The sequence below is a fragment of the Python bivittatus genome, unplaced genomic scaffold (genome assembly GCF_059951505.1).
Source record: "Python bivittatus isolate LINGU-HERP-01145 unplaced genomic scaffold, Pbiv_v1 ctg000340_np1212, whole genome shotgun sequence".
Lineage (NCBI taxonomy): Eukaryota > Metazoa > Chordata > Lepidosauria > Squamata > Pythonidae > Python > Python bivittatus.
Window position 1 is genome coordinate 3,122,842 of NW_028277056.1, and position 17,868 is coordinate 3,140,709.

A 17,868-nucleotide genomic window follows, 5' to 3' on the forward strand; every position below is an offset into this window, starting at 1 on the left:
TGTTGTCAACATTTTTGGAAATGGTTTGCCCTTGCCGTCTCCTAGGGATGAGAGAGAGTGACTGGCCCAAAGTCCCTCAGTTGGTTTCATGCCTCATGCGGCACTCGAACTCACTGTCTCTCGCTTTCTAGCCTGGTGCCTTTAACCACTATGCCAAACTGGCTCTCCGTCAGTAACCATTTTGCACAATCTGCTCTTTCTCTCTTGAGGTGGATTTAACATTGCAGACTTCATGGCCACAATACCCAGCCGCCTTTGGGGAAATGGCTATTTCTTTTTTCCTTTCCTTTTCTCTGCTATTCAAATTGCTGGAAAGCTCAAGAACTTTAGGGAAAAAATGGCATGCTTCTTGCAACCTTTTCCTCGTCCTAATAAACTGATGGCCCGACTGTGGATTGGGGCTCTCTCTTGAACGGGCTGCAGATGCTCACCTTAAGGCCTTTGGCTTTCCAGGCAAGGGGCGTGTATCCTGCATTCTCACCCTTCTCCACAAGAGGCACTCCCAGACTTTCAGGGTCTCCACTGAAGAGCCCAGGAGCTTCCAGTCATGAGAGGTAAGACAGAATGAGAGGTGGATGCTCTTCCAAATAGATAAAAGGGTTCCGGGGCTCCAGCGTTACTGCATAGTGTTTGCTTGTTTCGTCCCAGGCATTTACTGGCAGGGATATCTTCCACTGCGTCTCTGTTGCATCTCTCAAAGTTCTGATGCACTAAAATTTCAAATTCTGCTTCCTCTCTTGTACGTTCTTTACCACCGTTTAATGGAACATGATTGCACATATTTTGTAGGTATACTGTACCTAGTTGTGTCTGATACTTCTACATGCTGTGTGTTTTCAGTTCTATATAGTGTGCTCAGGTAAACTAAATAACTTTTATTTAATTATTTATCCATGATCTCATTTAATAAACACAAAACTGCTAAAAGGTATTTCCACAGGTATCTTAAGCTTTTCCAATAGCTATGCCTATTTAGAATTAACAGCCCCAGCTAACCGGAGCCAATGAAACCAAGGGGCCATTTGTTCAGAGCATTGGGCAGCCACTGCTATTTCTCAAAAGCTTGGTCAAGGGCAATCTAGAGCTTTATAGTGAGGGGAAGGTGGGGGAGACACACCAGCTCTTTGCGTTGTCCAAACTAAAGCCTAGTTTCAGGGTCACTTAAAATGCACATTGACAAAACTGGCTGAAAATTTTCATATTAAGAATGGTTTTTTGTGTGAAGAGCAGCCCCATAGAGAAGAACTTGCAGTAATCTATCAGAGGCAATTAGGCTATAAATCCTGGTCACCAGATCCTCCTTTTCTGTCTGCATGGTGTTTGAACCTTCCTTGAGGGAAAAATAGAAAGGGCGTGGTGCTGTTCCAGCCCTAGCTAATGGTGTCCTTTCCTTAGCAGGACTGAATCCCGTTACAAAGAGCATGTGCAGAATGTCCGCCGGTTCCACACATCATTACAGCAAGCAGAAGAGAACACACACCAAGTTGGAAGGCTCGATTCACTGTCCCTTTCCTCACATACTTCCCTTTTCAGAGCTCTCAGGTGAAAAGATAAATCAAAGTCATGCATTAATGTCACAGTAGAGTAGAGAGCAAGGGCTCAGAAGTAATCCCACCATGAAGGGTTACTTCTGGAAAACTCTCTTATTATGAAATGGAGGGCATAAAGAGCAGTCAGAGTGTGTTGGTCCATTTAAAAAAAATAAAATAAAATCCATGGTTGAATAATACTTTATTAGGACTAGCCAGAATGGTACAAAAGATGGTTCATGTTTTGGAGTTCTCCAGAACCTTTTGCCTCTTGAAGAGCTCTGAAGGATATGAAAACATTCGTGATTTGTCTTTTTTGGTTGATCTTAATAAGAGGGGTCACCTGACCATAGATGCTGAACTGAAAAATGTTTGGGAATTCCTCAGAACTAGGTGCCTTGTGGGTATTTGGGGTGGATATTTCTGGCTGATTGGGATGGTAATTGATGGAGTTTGCATCTGCCTGAAAATGTTGCCTTCAGACTGGAAACTTGCATCTCAGTTGCAGATAAAAAGCCAGGGTCTTTCTTGTTCAACATCCCATAATTTCCTACAGTGGCCAACTGTAGCAAGGCATTAAAAACTTGGCTTTGCCATCCAGCCTGGGGCTCTGATAGTGTGGGTAAGCCTCTTGTCTGATGATATTGATTGCGCAGTGTTTTATTATTCTTGGCTGCTATTTTATCCTGTTGTACTTATGTTTTTAATCACTGATTTTGTTTTATTTTGTTCTCATTTTGTTTTAATTGTTAGCCACCCAGAGTCATGATACGAGATGGGCGGCCATATAAATTTATTTAATAAATAAATAAACAAACTAGATGTCTCCAAAAAGCCCCACAGCTGGATACAAATGGAGCAGCCTTTCCTCATGCCCTCAACTTCTACTCATGGGCCTCTAAGCTTTGATCCTAGCTATCTGGAGTTATTGTGTGACAAGAAGGATATAGGCGCTCAGTTGTTAATTGAAAGAAACAATAATTAATTTTGGGTTGTAAATTGCTTCTATTGATTCTTGGCTAGCACCAAGACTCGGTTTGGAGAAGGGTTTGGTGACAAAATGGAAGAATGTTTCCATCTTACATAGAACCTAGCATGCTAGAGGTTTACCTTGTACCTGACCTGTCTTCCAGAAAAAATCTGAATGAGCTTGATGAGATCCAGAGATACTTCAGTGGAAAACTCACCAGGCCTTTCACAGACTCGGGTGCTCCTTGTAGCACCACGGATGGGCTTGGCATCCAGAGACCTGCTTCCAAGGGGGTAGATGCAGGAGACCATCTGTGGAAGAAGCCCATCCATCAGATTTCTCAAGTTAGCCAGAGTGGCGGTAAGTTGTCAACCATCTGCGGTAGTGGCTGTCTTCTGGGTGGCTCTGGAGGAGAAGAAGGGGATGGCTAGTAGTGCTGTTGAGTTTTATGCCCACAATTCCCTTCGTATACCTCTTTATTCCAACAAGGTTTTACTCTTTTAGCCGAATGAATGCCGGTATTCTAAATGTTGAGGAAATGAGGCATCGCTAAGTAACTGTACAGCGATCTTCCTCTTAGTCTTTAACTAAGCTGTGAGGTGCCTCTGAGGACAACACGTTGATAGACAACTTCTTGGACAGTCTAGCTGTATGTTTCCTCTTCTGATGCAAAAAGGTGGTCCTCCTGCTTCGTTTCTTTTTCCTTGTCAGTTATCTGCAGTCTGTCTGTCTATTGTGTATTTGACGGCCCTTCTTCCTGGGCCCGGTCAGTGTGCATTTCATGCCATTTCTTTCTTTGGACTTTGCCTGCCAGCATCCGACTTTGAAGACGAGCTTCCACAGGTTTATTTATTTGTTTATTCACTCATGTGATCGCTTTATGTGGCTGCTAGGTGGCTGACAAGGGTGAAACAGGTCAAAAACATCCACAAAGGAAATGTAAACTAAAATGATAAAATAAGTCAGGTAAAACACGCCGTGCCAGGGACCAGACACACAACTCATATCATACAGGAAGCTCACCTGACTTCCTGGCCCAGCACCTGGCTGGGGGTGGGATATTCAAGGTAAAAGCCTCAGGAATAGGAGAAATGAGTTTGCTTCTTATCCTCCAGATGTCTCTCTCAACAGAAGCCCAACACAGCACCCTGCCTCCTTAATACTCAGAGGCTCAGTAGAAGGACCTCCACTTTGCATGCATCTGAGATGGGGTTGGTTATGTGAGGGAGCGCCTATCTTCCACGGTCTCTGCGTGTCCGGTAAGAACAGGCAGAGTTGGTGCACTTCGGGTCCTCTTGATCAAACAATGCCATATCTTGGGATCTAGGAAGCATGCCTTCTCTGTGGTGGCACCTGCCTTCTGGAATGATATCCCCCCTGAGATCTGTGTGGCTTCCACCCTGATAATGTCCAGAAATCTTTAAAAATCCGGCTATTTTCTCAGGCCTTGGGGTAGGGTGTCTGTGGAGCCCCTGTGGGTTGTGCTTTCTGTGTGTGTTTGGATACGTGGGATTTTTTTTCATGGTTTTCTGTTTTTCTTTTTTGCTGTAAGCCACCTAGAGTTGTTCTGGAGTCAGGCAGCCTCTAAATTTCACTAATCAGTCAATCTAATCTGTAAGGCTAGAGGAGTGTTGCCAGTTAGAGGAGACACAATGAGCCATCTGGGCCAAGAGATGGGCTCACAGGCAGCCTCTTTTATTCCTTGATTTCCAGCTCAAGAGGTGCTTGCTCGAAGTGGCATGGAGGGATTGTTGCCTTCTGGGACAATCCTTTGCTTCTTGAGGATCCCAGGCACACCCTACAGACCCGAGGCCTTCTGATCAGCATCTCCTGTGCCCCTTTCATTTGTCAATATGGGACAGAAGCTGGCTGTTCATCTCAAGAGATCCTTGAAATGAAGGGAAACAAGCTGTGGGCTGTGTTTAATGGAAAGCTGTAACGCCTGGGCAGTAATTTCTGTTTATAAGATTTTTGTAGTGTGCAGAGCAGCCCAGAATGACTGCTTCACAAATAAGCAGTGTTTCCTAAAAATTGTGCCTGTTGTAAAAGGCATATAATAGCTGTGGCTTTGCAAGTATGAGATGAAAGTATGTTCCTTTCTTGCTTTGGTCTGTAATAATTTCTGGGATGGACTTCTAGCTCAGCTAAATCAACCTGAATGCAGAATAAAACCTTGCTTCCCTTGCAAAACAGAACTTGAAACCATTAGGGTTGCTTTGCAAACATTCTAAATGCAGTTTTACATCGTTTGCTGCTGTAGTCCTGCAAGAAAATGATACATGTGCTTTGAAAGTTAAATAGTATTTGTGTATAGAAAAGGCTGTCGTGGCTCTGTAATCTGGCTTTGCATCCTTCCAATCAGCAGTTTTAGGGGGTTCGTTAAAGTATGTCAGAGCATTCAGTTATTCTGGTATAATTGTGCACCAAAGGTGCCTGTGTGCTGTATTTCTGCCTGGCTAAGGTTCTGGAGTTTTCTCTTCCTAATTTAGGGTCACACCTCAAAGAACCATGAACTGAAACTGAGGAATAGGCCCTGCCAGGACAGATAAATTCTTACATTTTCACGTTCAGAAAAAACACCCACTTTTTTTTTTAATTCAGGAAAAAGCGTCCCATAGCTCTAAAAAAAAAGTAATAATTTTTAAAAATAAAACTATGTTAATACTAGCAGAAAAAAATGAGGTGTGGAGGTTCTTCAGAGAAAAATTGGGAACTGCTGAGCAAAACTAAGGCTGGCTCATGCTTTGAAAACCCTGGTTTGCAGGGCAACCAGTGTTGTGTCTGTACTACCAGTTGTATGAATGTTACTTTTGTACTCATTCTTTGTAAGTTTAATGCCACCTCAGTATCACTGGCAGTTGCATGAATGCTGAAATCAGTGCTTCCCCCTTTCTTGACAATGCTTCAAAACCCCTTTTCTTCCATTAGATCTATGGAATAATATGATGAACAATCCTGAAGAGTCCTCAGATGCTCATGAAGATGGTAAGAGATTCTCAAGTGCTAATCAGGCCCTCCTTGAACAGGAAAATGGAGCCACCAGGACTGAGATGCTCAAAGGCCCCTTGAGCAATGAACTCTTGAATGCCAGTGTAGATGAAGAACCTTTATTCACTCTTGGAAAATCCTCTTCTGCAAGAGGCATGCTGTATGAATTCCTTGAACCAGCTAGCTCCCAAAGACTCCTCCCTTCATATGTACATGGTGTCCAGAGAGAGGAAAACACTGCTCAGTCCCACAGTGAGGAAGAGTACGAAGAGGCCATTATAGAACCAAGAACTCTGAATGAAATCACCACAGTGACAGACAAAACCAGTCCCTGGTCCAGCTTTGTCTCTGAAGCAGAGCAGGAACCAGGCCATGAGGCAAGAATGGCCAAGAATGGGGAATATTTACCGAAAGAGAGCACAATCAGGAGCAGCTCCGTATCTAGCATAGCCCAAGATGATCCTCTGAGTGTGCCCAGCACTACTAGGTCCAGTAACAGTCCTTTCAGAGAAGAAGATGGGGACAAAGCTGAGGAAGAACAAGATCTTGAAGCTGGGGCAGAAGAGCCCTTCCAGCCTCTGCCCATCTCAGCTGCAGAGCAGGTAAAGAACAAGCCTGCGGAAATCCAAAAGGCTGATCAGGAAAGATCACTGGAAGTCCAAGAGGAAAGACCTGAGAAAGCACCATCCACACACAGTGGTGGAGGAGACTTTGTAACATCACTGATAGTTGCTCCAGAAGTGGTGGAAGGAAGAGAAAACTTGCACAGTAACCCCCAGCAGGAGGAAGGAATGAATGTGAAAGAAGGGGGCCCCCGGCCTTGCCCCGGATCACAGGAGATCATGCAGCAGACTGAGGCCTATTCTGGAGAGAGTGACGAAGATCCACCAGAAGAGTCCACTGTGCCTCCAAAGCCCGTGCTCACGTTGTATCCTTTTTCACCTTGTCAACTGTGCAAAACACCCTCTCATCTTTGAATAAATAATAGAACTTCCATGAGGACTCTTTCTTATACTCATGTCCAAGCGGTTGTATCTTCTTCATGGCCCTCAGTGCTGTCACAGTCAACCCTTCCTCAGGTAGACTTCAACTCACAATCATGGAGGTGAAGTTCAGGATGTGGGAAAGGCAGTGGTCGGGAAGGTTGTCCTAGTTGAGAGGGCTTTTGAACAAGATGCTGGCTAACTGAACTGGCTACTTAACCATGATAAGCTCTAGTCCTTTCCAGCATAAGAGCATGCATGCCACCATAATTTAATATACATCCATAAATGCATGCAAAGTTTGTAGAAAAAACAAGAAGCTTGAGTTGTGCTGTGGCAATCACAACAGCAGCAGAGACAGTCACATTCTACCTCATAGGACTGTTCTGGGGAAAAAATGAGTGGAGGGACAGTGATGTGGGCCACCTTGTGCTCCTGGATAGAGATTTAACAGATAAATAGATAAATCAGAGGCCGGGGAGGTATGTATTTTTACCATGTCTGAGCAGCCTTACAGCTGAGGGTTTTTTAAAAAGCAAAGTGTTGACTAATTTTGCTATGCCTTTTGGCCAGTGCTCTCTGAATAATCAGTCAAAAAGAAACTTTCAGTTCAGAGTTATGAATGGCAACACCCATTCATTCCACTTGCCAATATAATGAGATACGGCCTTTGTGTTCATGACAGGAAACATTCCTTAAGAAATAAGGCTGTCCCACTTGGTGTGAGTTCTGTAGTATTGTGTTGACATAGAGAACTGTGCGTATTTGCTGGTAATTAAATTATCCTTCACAGCAAAAAAGCTGGAGGAACAGTTGCTCCCATTTAAAACAGCTCCTTGCTATGTTGCTGATATCAAAGTGGACCGTAGCGTTTTAAAAACGTAGCACACTTGTTATGCTTTCATGGACTGTTTATTTATTTATCTTAATTTCTATAGCCACCAGTCTCAACCAAGTGACTCTGGGCAGTGAACAATCGTAAAAACAATATTTGGTCAAGTATTGCTTGACCTTAGTCAACAAGGTCAATAATTGGCCTCCTCATGTGCATGGGGTATTAATGAGTGCTGTTCTGTATGTGCCCCTGGTTTGCAGAGGGGAATAAAAGATTTCAGAGGATTAAATAGAGGATGGGCAGGCCATCATGATTACCTGTTGGTAGTGGCCATTCACAAAACAGTGGCTGGATGTGATGAACTTTCTCTATGCTAAAGCCTCAGAGCAGCCTTTCTGCCAGATGTATGGGACTACAATTCCCAGAATTCCTAGCTAGCAAAGACAAAAGTATGTTGGAAGAGGAAGGCTACCACAGGCTCAAGTTCTCAGTAACCGAACCTTTGCCCTTTGTTTCCAAGAAAAAGTGAAGACTGTAGGTTTGTTTTAATGGTTACTAGTATCCCAAGTCCTTTCTCCAGGAGCAACAGGAAGTCTCCAAGCCCATTGAGAGAATCTACACTTTGCAGGCAGGAAGTCCTAAATTCAGCCATCAAAATTGGCCTGGAGAACTGGGAGCAGGAGCAGTCGGCACTGCCTTACCCAGACCCTACGTAAGGCAGCTGTTGTGCTGAAGCCGTCTCTGGGTAGGCTTTTTGGAGGGGCACCATCACTCCTTGGCAGAACAAATGCTTTTCAGGAAGAGTGGCCCAAATTTGATTGTTGGCATCTCCAGATCAAATTAAGTAGCAGTTGATGAGGAAGATGCTCTGCCTCCATCTCCACCAGTCATTTTAGACAGTCCCAGCTCCTGGGTGGATAAATAACCTGACTTGGTTAAGAGAGATTTCTCTGTGCAATTAAAACTGGAGCCCCAACCTTCTTGTTCTTAGGAAAAGCGGGGAGGGCGGTAGGAATTGACATAGATGCCTGGGAGGAGAAGGAACTCTAGTCCAATGAAAAAGGGCTAGCATTGCCCCAGAGCATTCTGGGACCTGCCCTGCCAAGACACACTATTGGAAGATGAGAACTCTGTGTCTCTCAGTTGGAAGGATCTCACACAAGTACAAGAGAGCACAGGATTGAATGATCCAGTGCAGAGAGGGGAGTTATTCTAGCTGGAAGGAGGTAAAGCCAGTGCATTAGGCATAAACACTGATATCCCTGCAGTGCCGAAAAGATAACGGGGGCTTCATTTAATTCGTTTGTTAATTATCAATCCATAGGCTACAGTGAACCATTGGAGAAAGTATTGGTGTGGTTTGGAATAACGGTTTTCATTTCTACGATGCACAAAAGAGCAAGCTCATTTTTAAGGTCAAATAACTAGTGGTGGTCCTTGCAGCAGAAAGCTCTCTGCAGCAAAAGCACAGTCCTGCACAACCTCCATTAGTCCACAGGAGGGGGTCTTGTCTGGCAGATGTTGCTGAACTGCATCTCCTATCCTCTAACTTTTCTGCCTGGGGCTGCTAGCAGTTGTAATTCAGCCCCTTGTGGAAGCCCCTGCAGGAAATGGGTGTTCAACCTGGAAGCTGTATACCTGTTCTCTTCCTTAACTCTGTTCTTCAGATCTGAGCCCATTATGGTGCCCAACTTCTTCCTTCCCCCACAGCATCTGGAGGTGTCCATGAGGCTTCTCAGCACTTCTTCACTGGCTGCTGCTCATAAAGTAAGTATGGAAGCTGTTTGCATTTTCTTCTCTGCCTTGTTTTCAGCCCTGTAGATAGAGAAAAGCCAGTTGTCCTTCTTCCCCAGACATTTATAGGATCAACTTCCACATAAACAGGGCCAGGCCTGACTTGGCGAGGGGAAGGCTCTATCAAGGGTATACTGGACCTGATCCACCGAGGATCCTACCAGCAGGCCCTCAGCATTTAGCACTTCGGCCATCACACCAGGCAGTCCTGGAGTTAGAACCAGTCCAACCTTCAACTTCCTGAGAATATTTGTTTTAAAAAGCTAGCTGTTAATTTCAAGAAGATAGGCTGAAATGGGTGGGTTGGATTTGGTGGTATCTAGAATGTATAGCAGAGCTAGAAGAGCACGTAGAGTTCACAATATCTGGGAAGTGTCCTGAACAGAAATTTATCCCTCCTAGAAAATGGGAAATCATACAAATAAAAAGTCATGTGTAAATGTTAAGAGGCTTGTTATGGTTATGCTTTGGTGATGGACCGTAACTCAGCCTTTTAAATTGCATTGGGGTATTGCTGTAAATAGATTCCAGACCCTTTGCTCCTTTGCACAGCCATCTCCAACTGCAGTCTTGATTTTGTTGAAAATGTTACAAAGGTGGAAGCTAAGAGTGGGAGGTATCAGGGGGTGTGACAGGCACAAAATCCTTTAGAAGTAATTCATTTCATGCTTGGGTTTGGAATTAACAGCTGCTTAGAGTGGAACCTTCTTGAGCAAGGAAAGCTAAAACCTTTGGAGGAATCATTGGGTGTAAACAATAAAGCAAGAGACATTTGGTTGTAAATTTGTAATTTTAGAAGTGAAATCATTATTGCTGCAGTTACTGTCATCTTCTTTCCTTAAAGTGCCAAGTGTTTGAGGTTTTTTATAGTCCTTCTCGGAAGGTTATTTACATTCACCTCATAAATCCAAGAACTCAAGTGTAGATTTCACTGGACATACAGGCTGTCACTTCCACCAGTGGCAAATTTAATAGGCACCTTCCCCCTTCTTTTGACCTGTGGAGAATCCATAACGATCATTGGCAAAAGAGGGGAACATCTCATTTGGGTTAAACCAGAAATAGACCCTTAACGACCCTGAAGTAATGGCCAAGATCAGAGAGCCGTGAACTTCTCTTTATTAAGATTCCTGAGTTTTCTAACAGTGACAGCAAACTAAAAGGAAAGAACAGAAACATGGAAAATCCTTGAATTAGAACCTGCCAGATCACATTCGGCCTCTGAAATGGTTCTTTCTGCCTGCAGTGAGATTAGCACTTGCGTTTCCCAGATCATAGAGTACCACTGATGAACTATTGGACAAGTGTCTTTTCCATCACAGTAACTTTTTACATGGGGATTCACAGCAAACCTCCATCTTCTTGCCAGAGAACTGTCAGGGCAACCCCCGAGGCTCAGCATATGTATCGTATTCTCTGCAAAGTGGAAAATGCTTTGCAATTTCCATGGAAAATCCAGTTCTCAAGATGTATTGCTTTCGTGAAATCAGTTATCAAATGAGTGGAAGTTGGTATTGAAACCAACATGCAATTAATCCAAACATACCAAATTAGATCTCAGTAGATTTAGGGCTTTGCCAGTCAGTCTCTCAACGCTCCTTACTAGAGAACATGACTGTAACCTAAAGGCTAAGTCTTGCTTTCGGACCTTTAGGCTTTGGAACGTGATTCTTCTCTTAGGAGTCAAAACAACACATCACTGCCTTTTTAGTTTCTCCTGGGAAAATCAGCCTTTCAGCCCAGAGGCCATTGTCCTTCCATTGCCCCAGAGCATGACAGAAATGTTAAATATAATTCTGTATTTTTCTGTGCTGCTGTTAGGACTTCTTCATCCACCAAAGTTGCACATTCAGCTGCTCCTGTGAGAAACGAATATGACTTCTGTTGTATCAATGGGAGAATGACATTTCCTCTGCATGGCTAGGATCTCTTGCCCGTGGATTTTGCCTGCCTCATTTCATCTTTTGCACCTCTGAGCCACTTGATCCCTCAGGCGTCCTGCTTGACGTCACGGCCTTACAGGCCATGGAAGTGCTTTGTGTGGGCCTCCCAGGGAGCTTAGGACAGGGCATCAGACAAAAGCAAGAACTGTTTCTGCTTTCTTCCTCCTCCTCTTTTTGTATCTGCAACATTAGTGCAGAGTCCTGGGAGTGGGTGGTATTCAAGGCCATTTGAAAATATGCAGGCAATCTGTGAGAACCTAACTAGATGGTGTGCCAACCACATGTCTCCTTTTCTTTTTCTTTTTCTTTTCTGGCCTAATGCTCCCTCTCTCCACGTTCTTCTCCGGCCACCTCTTCTGTGTCTCTTGCTCCTTGTCCTTCGCAGTTCACGTGCCTTGAACACCTCTGCACATGCCTCAGATCGTCTCTTGGTTCCCCACACAGAGCAGCCATTCCCCTCGCCCTCTTTACTGATTTGCCCGCAGATGCCGCTTTAACATCCATCACCTCATTCCTTGCAACAAATGATTAGATCTGTTAAAATATATGTAAACGTGGGAGAGGCTAAATCAAAAAGAAAGCAAGATTACCCTTCTCAACAGTCTTTAATGGCAAAACCAAGGAGGATTCCCCCTAAAAAAAGGTTAAAATAAGCATCAAAACTGCAGCACAGAATCCCTGAAAAGAACGCTGTGAAAGGGTTCCCATTCTCGTCCATCCTTTTCCCACACTGCTTCTGAGGACACAATTGTCTAGTCCCAAAGAATTTGGAGAGGGGGTAGCGCTGCCCCAAAGCGCAGGCTTTGCTGATGGAAGATTTCAGCCTCTAGCATCCGTAATTTAAAAGGACCAAAAGATAGCGCTTTGCCTGAGAGAACCACAAGCAAGCACAATAGGCCAATTGCCTGCCCCAGGAGAAGATGGTCCTCCTCTGTTCCTACAAGAGAAGCTGGGGCTGCTCCTTCCCTTTTCCCAGCCATGTAGAAATGCAGGCATGCAAGCAAGGGGTGCCCACAGCCAGGCAAAACACAGATGTCAGTAAGGTTTCCTCATCTGGGGTAAATGCAAAATCTCAGAAACTGCAAGAGGAATTCCCCAGCCTCATTTACTGTGAGTTCATTAAGGCAGAGTCTTTGAATTATTTGAAATGCTTCTTCCCAGGTTTCTCTCCACTTGGGCTGAGCTGCTATGTGGGAGATCCGCTGCCAAAGCAACCCAACTTGGGTCTCTTGATTGTTTTCCTCCATTGCCCCCCCACACACCCATTCCCTTCCCAGCCTTCTCCCAGCCTTTCACATTGGGCTGCTTACATTCCCAGTTTTCCCTGGAGATAATGCCAGGGCTATGGGTCAGGAGGAAGTGCATGGCTGAATGGGTCTGAATAATCTTGCCACATGGCTGCATCTTTCTTTCCTGAGCTCTGCTTCTCCTCCTCCATCCAGGTCAGGTCTGTGGTTCAGCTCTCTTCCCTCCCCCCCCACGCCCCCTCCCTAACACAGATGCCAGGGAATTGCCATGGTATAGAGAACATCATCCAGCATGGCTGGCTGGAGAATTCTGGGAGTTGAAGTCCACACATCTTAAAGTTGCCAAGCTTGAAAAACAATCCTAAGAGGACTGGCACAGGGCTGCAAATCAACCTGATATCCTCCAGATGTGGGAGTTCAGAGGGCTGCAGTCCATAAACATCTGGAAGGCAGTGAGATGGGGAAAGTTGGATTAAGTGATTTGCAAAGAGTCCAATACCTGAAGGTGGTTTGGAAATTTCCAGTTGACGCCACAAATCTCACCTTATTGTCTTGAGCTGAGAGAACTTAAAGGGTTTTGGCAACTCTGGTGATAACTGAGATTTATCTTTCTGTCCTAAGCTAAATTCGGTTGGGCCCTTTCGCTGGTGAGGTAGGGCATGAACATGTGACATGTTTTCAAAGGGTGTTCTGGAAAGGGTGCTGTGGAATCAGAGAATTTGCAGTTTTAAGTTGGGAGTATGTTGAATAGAAACTTGCAGCTGCTGGAAAAATCCATCCTTTCTGTATTGGTCTTGACTGCACAAAGGGCTGCGGTGTTTCAGATGCAAACGTACCTGGTGCTGTCCGCTGTGGTAAATGGCTCTTTTGCAGAATAAGATGGGCGCCTTACGTGCCTTTCTCCTCTACGGAAGGCTCGCCATTTATACCTCTGTCAGAGTTCCCATTCTTGAACTCTTTCTTCCACCAACTCCTTTTGCTTTGGAACACTAGAAACGATTGTTTTCCACCAGTGGATTGGTGACGGACTGAGCCCCTCTTTGCAAAGCGAAGTTGGTTGACTCCAAATCTCCTTTGACTTCAGTTTATGAATGTGACTATAGCAATGTTCCCTAACCTGGCTGGAGATTCAGGACTATGGAACCTATCTGGAGGGTATTAGATTGAGAAATCTGGTCTATGGATCAACACTTTCACGCTTTTCAACTGGATTCAAAACTGTTTTTTCCCCAAAGGAGCACCGAGAGCTCAGAGCTTATTAAAGATGCTTTTGGGAACCCTTTGTTTCTGTTAGAGATTTTAGAGTTTCTCACTGGGGAGAAAACTTGCACAAGTCTCTTGAATTGTCCTGCTCAAGGCTAGAAGAGATTGCCAGCCAGCTAATGCGTGTTGAGGAGACCAGAAAGTGGAGGCAGTGCACCGGATCTTTCCAGTCCGCTGAAATTCCTTGTACTGGGCACTCGGGGTTGAAATCAGAAGGGCGTTGAGCAAAACTCAAGTGTGTTGATCAGCAGAGGTAGCATTGGGGAAAGTGTGAGTTCATCTGGCTTGCTTTCCGTGCCTGCGTCACTTGCTGACTAAAGCTGTACAGAGGCCGGCAACACAGGCAGGAGCCAGCTGAAGCCAGATGAATTTTCAGCTGCGACACCGACACCAGGGTGCCTGATGGCAGGAGGGAATCAGCTGCCATCTTTGCGGCCTCTTAAGACGCTCAACAGCACCGTCAACATTTAAGTGCCTCTGGACTAGCTGTAAATAAGTATATATAAATAGGATGGCTGTAATCAAATACAAATGTCATTTGTTTGGGCTTTCAGCCTATCCCTTCAGCAACTGGAAAGTTGCAAGCACTGGATGCTAATGAGCCACTGAACGTGGCCACCTAAGAAGCACTGGGGGCCAGCATCCTTCAGTCATCTAGGATAGTTTTGTCCAGCAGCAGTGGCTATGCCGTTTGGGTATTTTGGGAGTTGGAGTCCAGCGTGTCTGGAGGACCCTCAGTTGGGGAAAGCTAATGAAAAAGGATTCCGCGATAGAGAGAACTTCCTGCTGGAATTCCAAGGATATCCCCACTTTTTCAAACATCCGAAGACTCTGGACCACGGTGGGGGTGAAAGAGGGGCTGTTCTTGGAGCCGCAGCAGGAACAGCGATAGGGCAGGAAATCTCTGGACTCGTTTCTTGCAAACATCCTGGGGAGATACTTACTTTTAAGCCGTAGCCAGGGCTTCTCTCTGGCACACGTATTTGATTACCATTTTATTTAGATCTTGTGCTTCGCAAAAATTGTGTCTTTGGGGCTAGAACTAAGCAGAGGCAACTGGTGAAAGCGCAGCAGAGTGTATTATTAGCAGCAGTTTATTATTGCTTGGATAACGTTAACCCAGCCAAGAATGCCCCGTTTCTAGAAGTCAGCAACCCTTCCTTGAGTTTCAGGACACAGGTTGGAGGGAAAAACAGGCCCACTTAGTAGGTGAAAGGTGGGAGGGCCATTAATAGCTTGTGACAAGATGCTAGACTGTTCTGCCCTTTGCCGAAGACAAATTTATTCCCCACTAGGGTTTAATATTGCAGAACAGAGTTTAATTTCCACCCCACCCACATTTATTTTGGCTTGTCTCCCTTCCTTTCACAAAAGTTCAGGACAGAAGGGGAAGGCCGACAGGTCTCTATCATCTGCTTTTTAAAAAAAAAAGTCAGGATCCTTCATCAGCACAATTCAAACTTGTGTCAGAAACAGAATCTGCCCCCTGTATAAATAATGCAATTTTAGGAAATGCATTTGTAGAGCAGTGGTAGGGAGTTAAAAGCGTTTCACGGATGCTGGCCTGTTGTGATTCTTGACAATCCTGCCCACTCACATAATGGGGACACTCCTTTCTACATTATGAGAGAACATAATGTGTGACTCGCAATGGTCCTGTCACGCCTCCGGCGTGGTACCTCCCGATGTGCCACGTCAGCTCCCATAAGCAGTAGCCATGCTGGCCAGAGGATTATGGTTCTTGAAATCCAGTGTATTTGAAACGTACCATTGTGAGAAAAAAACGATCTGCTCTAAAGGCGACAACAGTGGAAGTTTCCAATGGGAACTTTTCCCAGACCTCCCTGGAAATGCCAACCACTGAAATTAGGACCTTTTGCATGGAAAACAGGTGCGTTGTACTGAGTGTTGGCATCCTTCCCCTCAGAGGGGTTAGCTGGCCGTTAGCATCAGCTTTTGGAACTTCTTGATCTGGGAGGATTGTCTGACACTCTCTGGTGCTTTTCCTTCATAGGAAAGCTTTTCTGGTTTGTAGACTTTTACCCACCCCTCCATGCCATAGGTTCCCTTTGCTGTTTTGTCTGCTGTCACACCTGTCTACATCATTGTTACTGGTGTCTCTGATTTTTTTTTAATTCTATTAACCATCTTGAGGAGTTATATTTCCAAAAAGTGCAAACTGCTGGCTGATTGCCCATTTATGAATGATGGGCTGCTTCCGGCAGAGGCTGTAAGGGAGGTCCAAGAAGCCACTTAGCAAGAGAAGAGTTTTCTAGCCGAGTTCAGCAAAGGAGTTTAAGGATGAAACCCCAGCAGAAGTTCCTCCTAAGTCGAGAGTGTGTACTTGGTTAAACTGAGAACCCAGGGAAAAAGTCAGAGCCTCCTATCGCTGGCCCTTTAAGAAAAGCAAAAATTAATGTAAGCGGCAAAAGTTCCACAGTCGTGACCTGCAATACTTGTGGCATGTTTGTGTTCCTGTCTGAGGACAACCTGGCAAATGCAAGTTTGCAGGAGAGCTTGAGGGAAGAGTCAGTGGGTCGGAGTGACAAGTGGCGATGCTTGAGGTGATGGTGAGAGGGCGAAGGATTGTCAGAAAGGAGGTGATGCTTCGGGGAGTGACAGGACCGTGGAGTGAGAAGGAGCCAGGTGGGCCCTTGAGAACAATCCCTGCTTAGTACCATCATCTAGACCAATGCCTCTCAGACCAGTGTTTCCCAGCCTTAGCAGCTTTTCGATGCGTGAACTTCAACTTCCAGAATCCCTCTGCCAGCCATGCTGTTGAAGTTGTTGAAGTCCACGCATCTTAAAATTGCCAAGGTTAAGAAACGCTGACCTCAGAGGGCTGTCCTGCCTCTGCTTGAATACGACCAATGAAGGGGACCCCTCCACCTCTCTGGGTCATTGATTCTACTGCCAAAGTACCCTTAGTTTGGGGAGGATTTTTGGGGATACTCAATCTGAATCTGCTTTCATATAACTTGATTGATTGATTATGTGCTATCAAGTCATTTTCAACGCCTAGCGACCACACAGATAGATACATCCGTATAACTTACATCTTTTATTCTGTGTCCTGCACTCTAGAAGGAGAGAGAACAGATATTTGGAGGCTCTTTATGGATTTCCCAGCAGCAAAGTTGGCTGGACTCTCTGTAGGTATGGCTGGAAAAATCAGCCTCCCAGCCTGCTTATAGATGGCAATGAGAGCCTAAAGCCCAGAAATGTTTTCATTTATGTTTAATTAATTTAATTGTTATAAGCGGTCTCTGTAATATGTTTTAACTGTTGGTTTTATTGTATGCCACCCAGAGTCACCTAGTGGGAGATGGGCGGCCACATAAATTTGATATAAAATAAATAAATAATAAATAATGTTGCTCCTCCATGGGATATCCCATTATTTCCCTTTCTGTTGGCTTGTCTTAAAGCTAAATGTCCCCAGCTCCTTCAGTCTTTCTTCTTAGGGCTTAGTTTTTAATCTCCTGACCAACTTCCTTGCCCTTCTTTGGGCCTGTCCAGTTTCCCCAAGACGTTCTTAAATGTCATCCCCAGAACTGGACTCAGAACTGGAGGCAGGACAGTGAAATAGAGTGGAATGACTATTTCCTGTGGTTTAGAAACTATCCTTCTGTTGATGTAGTGGAAAGTTGCCTTTGCCTTTTTTGCAGCAACATCACACATCTGGCTCATGCTGAGCTTGCCATCAACTGCTCTTCCGAGATCTTTTTCACAGTTACTGTTAACAAGTCAGGTTCTCCTTCAATGCATTTGATTTTTCTTTCCCAAGGGAGGAACTTTGCACTTATCTTTGTTAAAAACTATTAGCCCATTTCTCCGCTGTATCAAATCATTGTGAATTTTATTTCTGCCTTCTAGGGTGTCAGTTACTCCACCTGCTCTTTGTTACCAACTGAGAGTGCAGGACGTAGAATAACGGAGTTCAACCGCCAGGTTCAGCGTCTTACCATCTGTGCTAATAGACAGAGAAGTAAAATCTCCCTGATTCAAGCTCACCTTTGCCCTCACCTGCCTGGGGAGCATGAGGCAGTCCTACAAGTTTTACGTTGCTGCCCATTTTGTCCTTCCTGGAACTTGCATTAAGGACTGCCTCGTTATCTAACCATCCCAACAGACCAGACATGTTGCATGTAATTCTTCTTTCCAGTAGATTCAGCTCCAAAAGTCTCCAAAAAGGTGGCCGAATTCTGCTGTGTGCCCATTATTGTTTGGGGATGGGAAGCGTGGTTTTGTTTTGCCATCCATCTTGTGCACATGACAGTACTCCGTTGAAGCCATTTGCATCATCTTTGTCCTTC

At 44.9% G+C, this 17,868-nt stretch overlaps 1 protein-coding gene across 4 annotated transcripts in view; it reads left to right on the forward strand.

Moving 5' to 3' along the window:
* The window catches only part of C2CD3 (C2 domain containing 3 centriole elongation regulator), a 59,096-nt gene that overhangs the window by 38,809 nt on the left and 2,419 nt on the right, over positions 1-17,868 (forward strand). For 3 of the 4 annotated variants that reach the window (XM_025171268.2, XM_088140437.1, XM_088140438.1), the window contains 5 exons: positions 454-554; positions 1,396-1,542; positions 2,663-2,859; positions 5,428-6,415; positions 8,973-9,072. In XM_025171268.2, coding sequence (XP_025027036.2) covers positions 454-554; positions 1,396-1,542; positions 2,663-2,859; positions 5,428-6,415; positions 8,973-9,072 — 1,533 coding nt within the window. The remainder of the gene's footprint in view (positions 1-453; positions 555-1,395; positions 1,543-2,662; positions 2,860-5,427; positions 6,416-8,972; positions 9,073-17,868) is intronic. The other variant, XM_088140436.1, reaches the window with a different exon arrangement.